We start from the raw sequence: 14,553 nt of genomic DNA on the forward strand, positions 1-14,553 counted from the left end.
AGCGTATAGCTGATGGAATGTTTGGATAATGCACAATCCACTTTTTCTTCTTTGACACACCTTTCCCAACTGGAGGCACCATGCAGAAGTAACAATTGCTGGTATGAGCTGTTGGCTCTCTCCAAATCATTGGCACTGTAAAAGGCATAGATTTCCTTTTCTTGTTCAACCACTGGCGAAGACTTGTTGCACAAGTGTTGCAGCATATGTGTGGGGCCCACCTCTTGTCCTAATCTCCAATTTTGCAGTCAAAATAAAGGTGATAGGCTTTCTTAACCATAGTGGTTATACTGTGCTTTTGTGATGCAAAAGTCACTTCACCACAAACATAGCAGAAGTTATCTGCACTGTTCACACAAGTACGAGGCATCTCTGCGCACTTTGGCTAAACAGAAATGTGTCCCTTTGCAAAATCAAACACTGACAAATAAGAGAGCACGACACTGTATGATTTCTAGAGCTGATATAGGGCAATTTGTTCAGCAGAGTGATGTAAGCTTCGTTATGATTGCATCATCCATGACTTCTAGGAATAACATGATGCAATTCATACCATGTATGACGCAATACCAGCTTCAGATTGCATCATTCATTGTTTTGCCTAAAAAGCAAGTACTGTCCAAACCCAGTCATAGATTTATTCATAGATCCAGTCAAAGATGTATTTTAGTCATTTCTGGTTTAAATTGAGATCCCCTTCCCTTTATAACTCACTTATCCTCCACCATTCCCAAGTCAAGGGTCGTATATACTGACCCAATAGCATATCTTGAAAACTAGAGCCAATCAACAATTTAAAGCATCATTTTCGTTCTCAGTGACCCAGAATTAGTAAAGTTTGACTACATTTATTTCAGAAGCATTTTGGCTGTAGAGCAGTGTTATAAGGAGACACTAGCACTTCCTTCTCCAGCTGTGTTTTGTCAGTCTAGCTCTTTATTTCATTCTCTTTTGCTAAAAATACCCAAAATGAAACATTTTGTTTTGAACCAAATTAAAAATTTTACTTGACCCAAAATGAAATTCTGACAATTTTCAATATTGTTTCAACCCAGAACCATTTTTTTGGAACTGCCAATAAATTGAAAAATCAGTTGTTTGCCCAGCTCTATTATTGGGCCTGATGCAGGACATTCTGGGTGAAATTATATGGCCTGTGCTACATAGCAAATGGGGTTAGATGATCACAATGGTCTCTGTGGGCCCTAAAATCTATTACATGTAGGAAACTACCATATAATGCAAATGTTTTGGTTAATATTTTCTCATGAATGTTTATCAACCTAAAGATAAAACTCAGAGCTTACCCTGAGCTGAAGTCTCTTGCTTACTTGAAGAACAAAGTAGCTTGGGCTCAGATCCTGTAAATGGCTTGATAAGAGCAGACTCCAGTTCCTGTGAAGAACCTCCAGGAAGTCAGCAAGATTCCATGCAGGTGAAGGATCTGCCCACATGGAGATCTTTGCAGGATCAGGTCCTTAGTGTGAACTGTCTGCTGCCCTGCATTACCAATAAAACTCATCTCTCACTCAGAGATAGTAGACTGAGAGCGCCAGGTTCCTCCCTGATACAACTGAATTGAAATCAGTGGAGCTGCACTGGCCTGGATTTGACCCAGACTGTTGAGAATTCTCTAACATTTTCTATTGCCTTCAGCCATTTTCTTTTGGACAAAGATTAAAGGGAATGGGGGTAAAAACAAAACCAGGTGAAAAATTCGCAAAAAGCTTTATGAAAAATTGTTTGTACCTTTCATCAAAAACTGTAGGCAAAAGTTCTCCAGCCAGCACTAACTGGGGTTCAAATTCAGCAGCGACATAAATGATGACACAAGTTACCTGATGCATTAAGAGGTCAGAACACAGAAATGGCAACATAGTGTGACTTGCACCCATCTGGTACTCAGTGGGTGTGCCACAGATTTGGTGTTATGTGGGGACCAAATTCAGTCCTGCAGTAAATGGGTGCAAAGAGCGCTGAAATCTATAGGAGATTTGCCCAGTTCAGGACCATAGAATTAGGCCCTGTTTGGCTCTAAGACACAGCTTACTATATGCTATTATTGATATATGATCTGAGCAGCCAGCAATTTAGCTGACTTAAAACTAATCAGAATAGAATCTCAGTTTTCTTTATGAGAAATCTAAAATAAAATAATAGGTAGGAAAACCTCATCTGGATTTATGAGGATTTACACACTATCCCCACATGCTCCTAAGCATTATATATTATACATCTTGTAAGGCACTTAATAGCCAAATAAAATAAAAAAAGGAAAAATCATTGAGCACAATCTTAATGAAAACATTATATTTTGATGACACTTACATGATAAAAGACGCCAAGGGAAATTATTCTAACTTTTATGAGACACATAGATGGTACAGCTTCCATGTCATGTACTATATATACACCAGTGATTTCTTTAAAAAAAGGGATGGTATGCATTCTGTAGTTATTAATATAACAAGGTGACCTACCAGATTATCAAAGAAAGACAGGCACTTAAAGGAAAATTCTGTTCATAAAATCAGAAAAGCAGAGAAGAATAGGAATTGGTGAAATATTCTTTATACGTTTTAAGAAAGAAAGAGGGGCATCTGGTTACATTACAAATATTCCATGCATTGCTGTGATGAAATAGAAAAAGCATCTGCCATTTCTAGCGGCCATCCACAGAAATGCTCTGATCTTAAAGGAAGTTAAACAGAATCAGAAGAATGTATTTTACTAGGAACAAGAGGAACTGTTGTTCCCTGGTCATACACAGTCTTGCAGAGAAGTGAGGGGTAGTATGGTACATACTCATTGAGCTGGATAATAGAAGCCGTAGGACTAGAGAATCCACTGAACTTCCCAAAGAAGAGAGAGAAAAAGAGCAGAAAGACACCAAATTTTCCTTACAGAGGATTCTGCCAAAATACTTTTCCAATAGCAACAGTCATACCCATCTAGCCTGTCTCAGTATGGAGATTATCTGTTTGCATTTTAGATTATGGCTTGGTGTTGTACTGTATAACTTTGCCCTAAAATGAAATATTTGCATGATAAAATCCATTATAATAAAAATACTCTTCTTCAAAAAATATACCTTGGAGCCCAGCAGAATTTTTATTATACTAGCATTTATTTTATAATCTATTGGAAGTTCTTTACTAAATGTGGCCAACATTTTCAAACTCTGGTAGTTAAAGTTAGGGACCAAACTTAGCCACTTAAATAACTGGCCTAATTTCAAGAGACTGCTACAACTGATTCCAATTTTATTTAGATGCTAAACTATACATTTAAGTTAACAAAGGTGTTTAGTCAATGTGAGTTAGGCACCTAAGCTGCTTTGGAATGTTGTAGATCTTCCCAGGCACCCATCTACAACTTTATGCCTAAATATCTTTGTAAATTTGGCCCTACATGCAGATCTATCCCTGTCCCCAGTGGAACAGACAGGGAAGCATTTATCACACATCTCAGTTTTGAAAAGCCCTTACCTGAAGAAAAGATAATCCACTAAACTTTCTATAAAAGTGAGGCTTTGGAGACAGGCTATGCTGCTGTTGATTGGTGCTGATTGGGCACAGAAAAGGCATGCTGAAAGAGGACTCAGTGACAAACATCAACTGGGGCATAACAACCAATGCTACAACAATCCAAGCTAGGCTGCTGCAGTAAGCACGGACAATATTACAGAGAGAAGAGTCTATTAGAGATGGGATAGGTGTCAGGCTCGTGAAAGTCAATACTATAGGAAAGTGATGGAATTAATTCTAACCTGGAAATAAAATAATACCTATGGGCCAAACTGAGATATGGGATTATATATAGGAAGGTGAAGAAAAAGAAAGAAAGAAAGAAGAAAACAGGCAATAATGACTAGGAAAACTACATACAGAATCAAGAGCTTGAATTTGGGGACATTTGGGGCCAAAATAGAATCCTGATGTTCCACAGGGGCATGCAGCTTTATTAAGAGCATTCTCATAACCTCTCAACAATGTTCCGTGTTCATCAAGTTAAGATGTACAGTCATATATGAGGCCATTGTAACTATATAAACTGTATGTGCGTGCCTTGTCTTTAACTGCCTTTGTAATACTTATTTAATGATCTGCCTTTTCTGATCTGTACATGTTTCAGATCAGGATTTTCCTAACACTTTAAGACTATTGATTATTGTTCATGGCTGGTTTAGTCATAAATCCAAAGAATATAAGGTCAAAAGGGACCATTAGATCCCGTAGTCTGACCTCCTGTATAACAAAGGCAATAGACTTTCATTCAGTTATTCCTGTATTGAGGCAATAACTTGGATTTAACCAAAGCATATCTTCCAGAAAGCCATCCAGTCTTGTTCTGAACACTTCAAGTGATGGAGAATCTACCACTTCTCTTGATACTTTCTTGCAATGGTTAATCACTCTCACTGTTAAAAATGAGTGCCTTATTTCTAATTATAATGTGTCTGGCTTTAATGTTTAGCCATTGGTTCTTGTTATGCCTTTCTCCGCTAGATTAAAGAGCTCTTTTGAACCCAGTATTTTCTGCTCATGAAGGTACTAATTCACCTGAAGTCAGACACTTCTGATGGCATAAACTCTTTGACCTAGAAAAGAGAAAGTAAAAAAAACAAAAGATGATCCTGTCAATAAAAACAGTGACAATAATAATCTCCCAGGCTGCTAGCGCTGAGTCTGAAATGATCAAAAACATGTTTTTTCAAATGTTGTCAATAGGTGCCGTAACTGACTGGAAGGCATAATGAATCACATTATAGATGACCCTCTAGGGATAAACTCAATGCATAAAACTGAAACAATGGCAAAATTGTCCATAGAGGAAAGGAAGAGTGAAAAACAAAGGAGAATGAAAACCAGGCGAATGCAGAACAACAACAACAAAATCATGGATCAACTTATTCTTTTTACTCAAAGAGAATCATTTAATATTTTCAGAGATGTAAGAAAGTCAATCACATCCTTTATACTGAGACATAGGGCAACTATCACTGGCACTGAAAATATGATTTCTTGCCAGCAAGAGTAAGAGCCTTGGGAAAATCAAGTCATAACCAATATTGAACAGAGATGATAGCCAAATTTTATCTAAAGATCAGTCATTGTTTAAGGTCCTACAGAAATTCACAGTTTCAATATTGATTATATCCTGTGTTTTTATTAAATGTTTATGTTTTTTGGCTTCTAAAATATATTTTACATTATATATATATATATATATATATATATATACACACACACACACACACACACATACACATGTTGGTCACTGAGTACCTAACAGGTTTAAGACCCACTGATGATAATTTGTTTTTTCTTTAAGCAGATATCTTTGGATAAACTTTGACTTTAATTGTACCCCATGGGGAAGTAAGGTTCCACGCTTCCTTTACAGGATTGAGGATTGTATTAATCCAGGGTGGTAGATATTTAAACAGTAGCTAATGCATATTAAAGATATCCAACATATCCATACCCAAATTCTTGTCTGAGGCGGCCCAATCTGCCAAAGAAATGAGTGTGCAGGAAAAACTGTACAAGAGGTTGTACAAAGTATCCCCTGAGTAATGAATATAGTTCTGCTCTACATTTATTAGAAGTCTATTTTCATTAAGCAGTCTATTATTGTCAGTCTTCTGAGTGGTTACTTAAATTTAATCTCAGCTGGGGAATCATCTCACACTGGAGATCATCTCCAACTCTGACCCATTGAATTTAAAATGCTCAGAAGTTTAGAACCATTGACCTGACTTTTTTCAATCTTTGTATAGTAGATCTTAATGAGCACTAAAAAAAAAAAAGATTTTCTATATGTAGGACTGTATAAGGAATTCCTCTTTGTATTGTATTATTCATTAGTTTAATTAGCAGATAATTCATAATGATATAAAGAGCAACCATGTCTTTTTGCATCAGAACAAGAAGACAAAAATTAACGGACTTTCAACATTACATATGTATTCCTGCTTTTTGTGTATTATTATTATTTATTTATTATAAGCCAGATTTTCAAAAGAGATCAGATCCAACAGCTCGCACTTAAGCATCTAAATAAATGGCCAAATTTTCAGAAGTGTTCCCCATTCTCAAACAAATTTGAGGCTTACAGTGAGAGCTGCTGGGAGCTGAGCACTTCTGAAAAAATCTATCCCTGTCGGTTTATGGCAACACTCAGGTTATGTCTACACTACCGCAGCAAGTTGACCTAGGCTACACAACTCCAACTACGTGAATAACATAGCTGGAGTTGACATACCTTAGATTGAGTTACCACGGGGTCTACACCGCGGGGGGTCAATGGGAGAAAATATCCCATTGACTTTACTCTTCTCGTTGGATGTGGTAGGTGTTTTTCCGCACATCCAGAAGGGACAGTCTTCACTGTGAGGAGCTCACACACCAAGGACAAACAGGCATGTAGACAGAATTTAGGGGGGTCAGAAATAAGGTATATTTGCATAAGCCAATTGGATTCACTCTAGGCAGCACGACAGAAGTGAGTCTTTAAGAGCCAGGTTAAGAGTCTGCAACTGAACTCAGGGAGGCTGTATCATGCACAGAGGGTAGGATGGAAGCAAGCACAGGGGCAACTAGTGGATAGAAGATTACCAGGGTGGGAACATTAGTGGAGTGGAAGGGATGGGGTCAATATAAAGCTGAAATAAGGAGTGCTTAAAATCTTTATTTTAAAAGTGCATTAATGATGGGACATAAAGGAGGGTAGACATACCAAAGGAACTTGTGCGTTTCATTATGTTTGGCTGGATGCCTCCAGAAACCAGCCACCATTGCCATTTGATGTGACAGATTTCTCTTTTAAAAGACAATGGATGAAATCCTGGCCCTATTGAAGTAAATGGTAATTTTGCCTTTTACTTGAGTGGGGGCAGGATTTCACCCCATATCTTTAATATTCACCTTTTTCAACACCATTTAACTACTTGGCACTAGCTATATATCCATTATGCAGTATATATGCTAATATGTGCCAATTAAGAAGCAGTCATTACAAATCTGCTATCATTAGGCTTGATTAATCTGGGAGGTTTCCAATAAAGCAGCTGTTCCAGTTAAGTCGAGTGTACTGCAATAATATTTTACATTTATATAGCACCTTTCATACCAAAGCACTGTAATTATTAGACAGATAGATCAATACTACATTGCAGCAGGATTCTGTGTACGTGGGCAGCAGACAGCTGTGAAACTGTGCACTGCACCACAGTGGAAAGAGGAACATTTTATACAGTGATACTGAGGTGAACTCCTCATCTTAAAAAATGTGATAGCAGATAGAGGTTCAAATGAAATCTTGGCACCACTGAAATTGATGGCAAAGTACCCATTTACTTCAATGGAGCCACGTTTTTACCCTCAAATTTTTAAGTTCTTGTCTGAAAGATGTACAGATCAAACAGCGTAGAATGCACTTTATTTATCTTGAGGGTGAAAAGCAAAGACAAACCAGCCTAGATTTGAGCCTGAGTTTCAAGGCAGACTAAATATTTTAAATCTGTTGCTTAGACTTCTCCAGAGTGCCCAAGGCAATTCTGGCTGTAATCTGTGTTGCTTTTCTCACCTTCTCTCTTGTCAAAAATCCACCCTCCCCAGTGTATTTTAGTGCGTATCCTCTGGGAGTCTCCCATCAGGCTTAGCGGAACACAGTAAGCATGGACCTAGCTGTCACGAAACCTAGATTCTAGTCTTAGGTCTGATGCAGATTTGGTGTGTGTCCTTACACAAATCATTTAATTTCTCTGTGCCTCTGTAAAATGGGATCATAATGCCAGCCACCATTGTAAAGTGACTTAATTCTACAAAATATGTTTTATATAGTAAAATGAAGCAAATATCTGTACTTATTTTATCTAAAGAAATTGTTAACCAAGAAGTCACTGCAGGTGTGAGGCTAAATTACAAGGCAGATGCACAAAGACAGCAGGAAGAGGATGGAAATTAGGTTAGTAGGGAAACAGAACAAGATGAAGGCAAAACTCTGTAGCCCAAACAAAAACACATTTAAATTGTGCTGGTCAATGCTCCAGTTTTTGTTAAATCATGACAACTAGTTTATATTTAACTAATAATTAGTATGTTGGACCACACATTCTGGTACAATGGAGCACACCCCAAAAAAGCATACCTATAACCCTTTTACTTGCAGAAAACTCTCCATTCGTACATGACAATTGAGCAGTGGCCCATTTTCACAAGATATCACCCACGTTGCATGCACAAGTGTTGGGTTTTGTGTGCACAAGGCGTGCAAAACCAATTTTAGAGGCATGCCCATTGTGCTTACAACAGGAAATATACCCCATTGTGACTTAATATGAATCATCTAAAATCAAAGATCAAGCACTGTGATTATGAGTCCCTTGCAATATTTCATCATTTTACAGTGTACATTTTAACAGAAAGCAAAGATACTGATTTAGTGTGCAAATCCCCAAGCACAGCTAGGTAGGCCTATGGAGGGTATGTATTCTGCAAAGGCACTATGCTTACATCTTACACTGATGTCAAATGGCAACCTTGCGGGAACGCTTGAAACAAAATTAAAGGGTTCTGAAGGGAATTACAGCCAGCGGTGCTTGGCTGGAGGACGTTTGCTGTGATACACACCTTTGAAGATGGTAGGAAAGGGATAAAAAAGATTTATTAAAGAAGTGAAGATTTTGACCTGAGAATGGAAAAAGAAAAACTTGATTTTTATAAATGAAGCCAAACTATTATTTTACTTGTAGCATAGTCACAACGTTGTTTCCATTTTCCTTTAAAATAACCCATTAATTCATTCCCTCATTATGGTAGACATGGCTGGACAACCTTCTCCTGCTCCTAGAGTTTCATGTTTTGTAATAATGCATCTTCACCGGTAGAATATCAAGCTTCTGACAGTAACATGACTATGAAGATCAAGGTTGTCACCTGACCTGAAAGTAATAATATTGTGCTCTAGTAAATCAAATGTCCAAATAAATGAACATTTCCTTCATGCCACTTTCTGGAGTGATCAAAGTGCAACCTGCTGGCAAACACAAGCCATGGCTCTTGATGATACAGCTTTCAGCTACCTCCATCTTCAATGTAGATGTGCAGGCCTTGGATGCCATATGCCACGGTATACAGTATTAACACAGGTGGAGGCCACAGGGTCGAGTTGGAGTGTGATATGTTGGGACTGATAGCCTCAACAAGCCATATATCTGCACAAAAGATGGTTGCAAACTGATCCTTTCCCTACAGACTAAGCACAATGCTCCTGGCAAATTGCCAATGGCATCCTTTGCAGCGAGCCCCTACTGTGCTGTATAAACAACAAAACAGATTTTAAATAATAGCAACAAAGGCACATCTTTACTTCAAACAAGTCCTGTGTGACCAATGACACCGATTAGTAATATCTATAATATCAATCTGAACTATCATTGTTTATTCATGCAATTGCATGTTCTAAGAATTTATACAAGTCTTTCAAAAACATTATCTCAATGGGATCAGTCAAAAAAAGTAATTATACAAGTCAAATGGAAAAAAAAGAAAAAGATTTCTAATGAAATTATATTGCATATAATATATGGATTTTACTCCTTTTTATAATCATCCTGGATCATCTAATACAACTGAATCCGAACACACATTCTGTAATAGATTCTGATCCATCATACTGGGCACCACTCAATGCAATGAGTGGGATAATAAGCAACTTTTAACAATGAATTAATCAAAAGCTTCTGATAGTCATTAATTTTTCATTTTAATGCAGATTATAGATATAATTCACTCCAGTATTAACTGGCTGGTTAAAAGATTTTATCATTCAGTTTTAATATGAATAAAGGATGATCTTACTAAATTATGCCTATATGAAGCTTTAAATAGCTTCCATTTGAGAAATGACTAAAAAATAGTTTAAGGAAACAAACACTTATTGGAATCTTCCTTAATTTTGTGTAATTTATTACTTTGCTATATTTGCCCAAAAAATAACTTTGTATTGTGAATTTACAAGTGAATAAAAATAGACTGAAACTAACCATAGCCTGCAGGAAATTGCCTCCATTTCAAATGAGACATTAACTGAAATACATAAAGCAAAGGCCAGTCGCGATAATATGGACAGCCATGAATTAATTCTTCCTTGGCAATTCGTTCACGCTTAGCTATTTCCTGAAAGACAGATACACGTTCAACAGTAATGATAAAATATGTAAAAGAAGAAAAAACCTAAAATGAAAAAGGCAGCAAAGAAAAAAACCACCATTTGCATATTAAAAATCCATAAAGTAAAGCAAATTTGAGAAGTATGAGGTTTATTTTAGGTAGGTTTTGTGACAATAGAGCCAAAATACTAAACTTTAGTAATTATAACTTGAGAAATAGTGATTAGAATTTCTTTTTCCTAATTGTGAACTTCTTTAGAAAATGATGAAACACACTTATATTTTTTTTTAATGGGGGGGGAACCTTACTCTAAGATCCTGTCTCTGCTGCATAAATCAAACTTAAAAGTCAATCTTGTCAGTTTCAACACAGAGACACTGATCCTTTGAAGTATAAAGCTGCTGCTTAGAAAATCAAAAACAGCTGATTTCTGAAGCAAGAAAACGATTCCTTAAAAATGTGTTTCCACTTTGAGTTTAACTAGACTTGGGTCCTATTCACAATATGCTCATGTACTCTTTCTACAATATTTAACCACACTTCATTAACACGGCTTAACACCCAGATCTTGTAAGCATGATTTTTTGTTATTTACAACACCCTAGAGTTACACCCATCACTTCCTGGACTCCATCTAGCATTCCAAAGATTATACAGTCTAAGAGGAGGACGGGCACAAAACACACATTATTATATTACAGGAAAAATTGCATAATGTATGAAATTTATCTTTTCAAATCTCTCCATTACTCACTCTACATTTTAGCAGGTAACTTTTTCTTGTTTCTCAGAAAAGGAACTGCATAAAAATTACAGATAACCTGGATGAAAAATAAAGGCAGCCAACATACTCAGTGGAAAAGCTTGATCCTCCCCTTCAATTTAAAAATGCATCCCCTGTATCTTGGAAGTTCAGCCACTACTTGTGTGCAATATGCTGTTTTCCTTGTTTAGATATAGAAAATAATAGCTATTTAGAGAGTTTCAGAGCTGTTCCTCCAAATGATCACAGTTTGCTCCAAATACACTTACTGGCTACTGAAGGTATCTATTCAGTCCCAAAGTCAGAATATCATCATTTATGTATTATTAATAGTAATAATCACCAAGGAGTCTATTCCATCTTTTTTCTAGTCTTCATCTATTTTTAGGGATATGTCAAGGCTGCTTCCCCACTCTGAACTTTAGGGTACAAATGTGGGGGCCTGCATGAAAACTTTTAAGCTTAACTACCAGCTTAGATCTGGTCCGCTGCCACCATCCCAAAGCTAATTCCCTTCCCTGGGTAGCCTTGAGAGACCTTCACCAATTCCCTGGTGAATACAGATCCAAACCCCTTGGATCTTAAAACAAGGAGAAATTAACCATCCCCCTCCTTTCTCCCACCAACTCCTGGAGGATCAAGATCCAAACCCCTTGGATCTTAAAACAAGGAGAAATTAACCATCCCCCCATCCTTCCTCCCACCAACTCCTGATGGATCAAGATCCAACCCCCTTGGAGCTAAAAACAAGGAAAAATCAATCAGGTTCTTAAAAAGAAGGCTTTTAATTAAAGAAAAAGGTAAAAATCCTCTGTAAAATCAGGATAGAAAAATAACTTTACAGGGTAATCAAACTTAAAGAGCTCAGAGGACCCCCCTCTAGCCTTAGGTTCAAAGTACAGCAAACAGAGATAAACACTCTAGCAAAAGGTACATTTACAAGTTGAGAAAACAAAGATAAACTAACATGCCTTGCCTGGCTATTTACTTACAAGTTTGAAATATGAGAGACTTGTTCAGAAAGATTTGGAGAACTTGGATTGATGTCTGGTCCCTCTCAGTCCCAAGAGTGAACAACTTCCCAAACAAAGAGCACAAACAAAAGCGCCCCCCCCCCCCCAAGATTTGAAAGTATCTTGTCCCCTTATTGGTCCTTTAGGTCAGATCCCAGCCAGGTTACCTGAGCTTCTTAACCCTTTACAGGGAAAAGGATTTTGGAGTCTCTGGCCAGGAGGAATTTTATAGTACTGTACACAGGAGAGCTGTTACCCTTCCCTTTATAGTTATGACAGGATAAGATTCAGAGTAGCAGCCATGTTAGTCTGTACTCCTGTTTTTTTTTTTTTTTTTTTAGGGAGAAGAGTAATCCTCAGCCTGAAGAGTCTCAACAAATGGAGCAGAAAATTTAAGATAAGACTCCTGAAGCTTACCAGTAGCCAGCTCCTGGGGTTGATTTCCTGACTTCTTCTGACTTTAGAGAAGCTCAACTGAACCTCTTGATCAGGCCTTAGCACAGAACATCATCCAGGATCTCTCACATACAGAAACATTCTAAAGTTGGGCTTAATCACACCAGAAAGGGTATTTACAGAGGTTGTAGTAGTCCTGTTTCCAGCTGTTAGACAAAGAGGTATTCACATCTATTACTTGCTGGGTGACATCTTGATTTGAGCAACCTCAAGACTAAAAGTGGAACAAGACAACAGGCCAGACCTTTGGGCCTGTTCCAACTTCTTTTACTACTCCAGGGAGAAAAATATGGCATAATACTGGTTTATATGGTCATATGAAAATTCCACCAGCTTGAAGGAATCCCTAGGTGGTGTATAACTTGTGTAGCCATGTTGAGGCCTGGCCCATCACAACCTCGATACAGATGATGTGTTGGGGCATGTCCTGGGGAACGTAAGAACGGCCATTCTGGGTCAGACCAAAGGTCCACCTAATCCAGTATCCTGTCTTCCGCCAGTGTCCAGTGCCAGGTGGAAGGGACATGGCTATCGTGCTGCTGTGTTTCAGTGATCCCTGGCTACCACTATGGCCTTGCCATATTGTTATAGCCAGTCACAATTTACAGCAGCCCTGTGACTGCTCTAAGTTATGCTGTGGGCCAGACTAATCACCAGCTGGCCCCAGAATCTGAGGACATCAGTGAGAGAGAAAGAAAAGGGAGTGCAAAAATGGTATAAAGTTGCCTTTGTCTCTACCTTAGCTTGTTCACTAAGCATAGCTTGCATGGACCTGAGAATTAGAGCCACCATATTTGGAGTTCAATGTTTTTATTCCCACATCTTTCAAGTAAACTCCCAGAAAAGCCAGTTTATCCCAGTTCAGACCATCCAGCAACTGGGGGCAGCAACAGGGAACTCACAGGAGACACCAAAATGCACAGGCCCAACGAGAGAAATTTGTGACCCCACCCCATTGTGTTTCCTGGGTCCTCACTCCTACCATTTCACTTTATTTACACTGACATTAGAGACATTTTGGGGGTCCACTTTAGCTCAGGGGCCTGGTACAAATGTTCCACCTTCTTCCCCCCGTCAATGCACACAACTTTTCTCTCAGATGAGACTCAGGGATCAAATCAAGCAGACAGATTCAATGCCCCTCATCAGTCAAAGTGCTTTCAAGCCTCCTTGGATTGCCAGTGTCCTGCATGGATCTGCTAACTTGGGCTAGACTTGAAATGCAGCTCCTCCAACAGTTTCTAATGATCCTATCTCCAAGCATATATGTAGATGTACATAGATAGATGTACAAAGATGTAGAGCATCTATGACCTGCACTACAAGATGGTCCCTTAAAATGTCAACTAACCTCCAGCGTGGAGGTCAGCCACAGACCATTTCGAAAAAGGACTCCTGATCAGAGAAAAAGACAAAAAGATCTTCACCACAGATGCCAACTTATTTGTTGGAAGAGTTTACCTGTCACATTAGACTGTACAGGGATAACGATCACAGGAGGAGCTGAATCAAAGTATAAATTTGCTGGAGCATTTTGATGATGACCCACACAGTATCATGCCAATGACCAATCAGTTCCAATAGGTAGCAACACACCAGATTGACAATAAAGGAGGGAGATGAAGGTCTTAGCTCCTTGGACAGACAGAGGAGGGAGTCAGATATTGTTCCTGTGGAAATAGTAGCAAGACACTGCTTGGAGAAGTTGGTTTTGGATTTTCTGTCTCCTACCTGTTCTATCAGTCTCTTGAGCAGTTCTTGTTGCACAGTCTGGTTGATGAGAAACCTTGGGAGGACTGTAAGTATTTGGATAGACCTTTTGCTGTTTGAACAGACTTTTCCATTAATCTATTTGATTGTGCATGGAAAGGGATGTATGTGGTAAACTGTAAACAGTTATAAAAGAGAATTTTCCAAGTGTACTACACATGAACTGTAGTAACTGCTGGCTCTTAACTCATCTGGAATCCATGGTGAGCAAACTTGATTTTCAATATGCTATTGCATTATTACTTGATGTGTTGTAGAACAGCTTAGCTTTCATAAACATGTGAATAGTAGCCCACTAATAAGAGGTAATTCTTCCTGTTTAATTCAAATAATTCAACACATATCACTAGTCTTTTGTGGTTTTAGCCGTTCT

At 38.2% G+C, this 14,553-nt stretch overlaps 1 protein-coding gene across 1 annotated transcript in view; it reads right to left on the reverse strand.

Annotated features, from left to right (window-relative positions):
• CNBD1 (cyclic nucleotide binding domain containing 1) overlaps positions 1-14,553 on the reverse strand; it is a 323,306-nt gene that overhangs the window by 84,862 nt on the left and 223,891 nt on the right. The window contains exon 7 of the mRNA XM_054017211.1: positions 10,052-10,184. Coding sequence (XP_053873186.1) covers positions 10,052-10,184 — 133 coding nt within the window. The remainder of the gene's footprint in view (positions 1-10,051; positions 10,185-14,553) is intronic.

The sequence above is a fragment of the Malaclemys terrapin genome, chromosome 2 (assembly GCF_027887155.1).
Source record: "Malaclemys terrapin pileata isolate rMalTer1 chromosome 2, rMalTer1.hap1, whole genome shotgun sequence".
Classification (NCBI taxonomy): domain Eukaryota; kingdom Metazoa; phylum Chordata; order Testudines; family Emydidae; genus Malaclemys; species Malaclemys terrapin.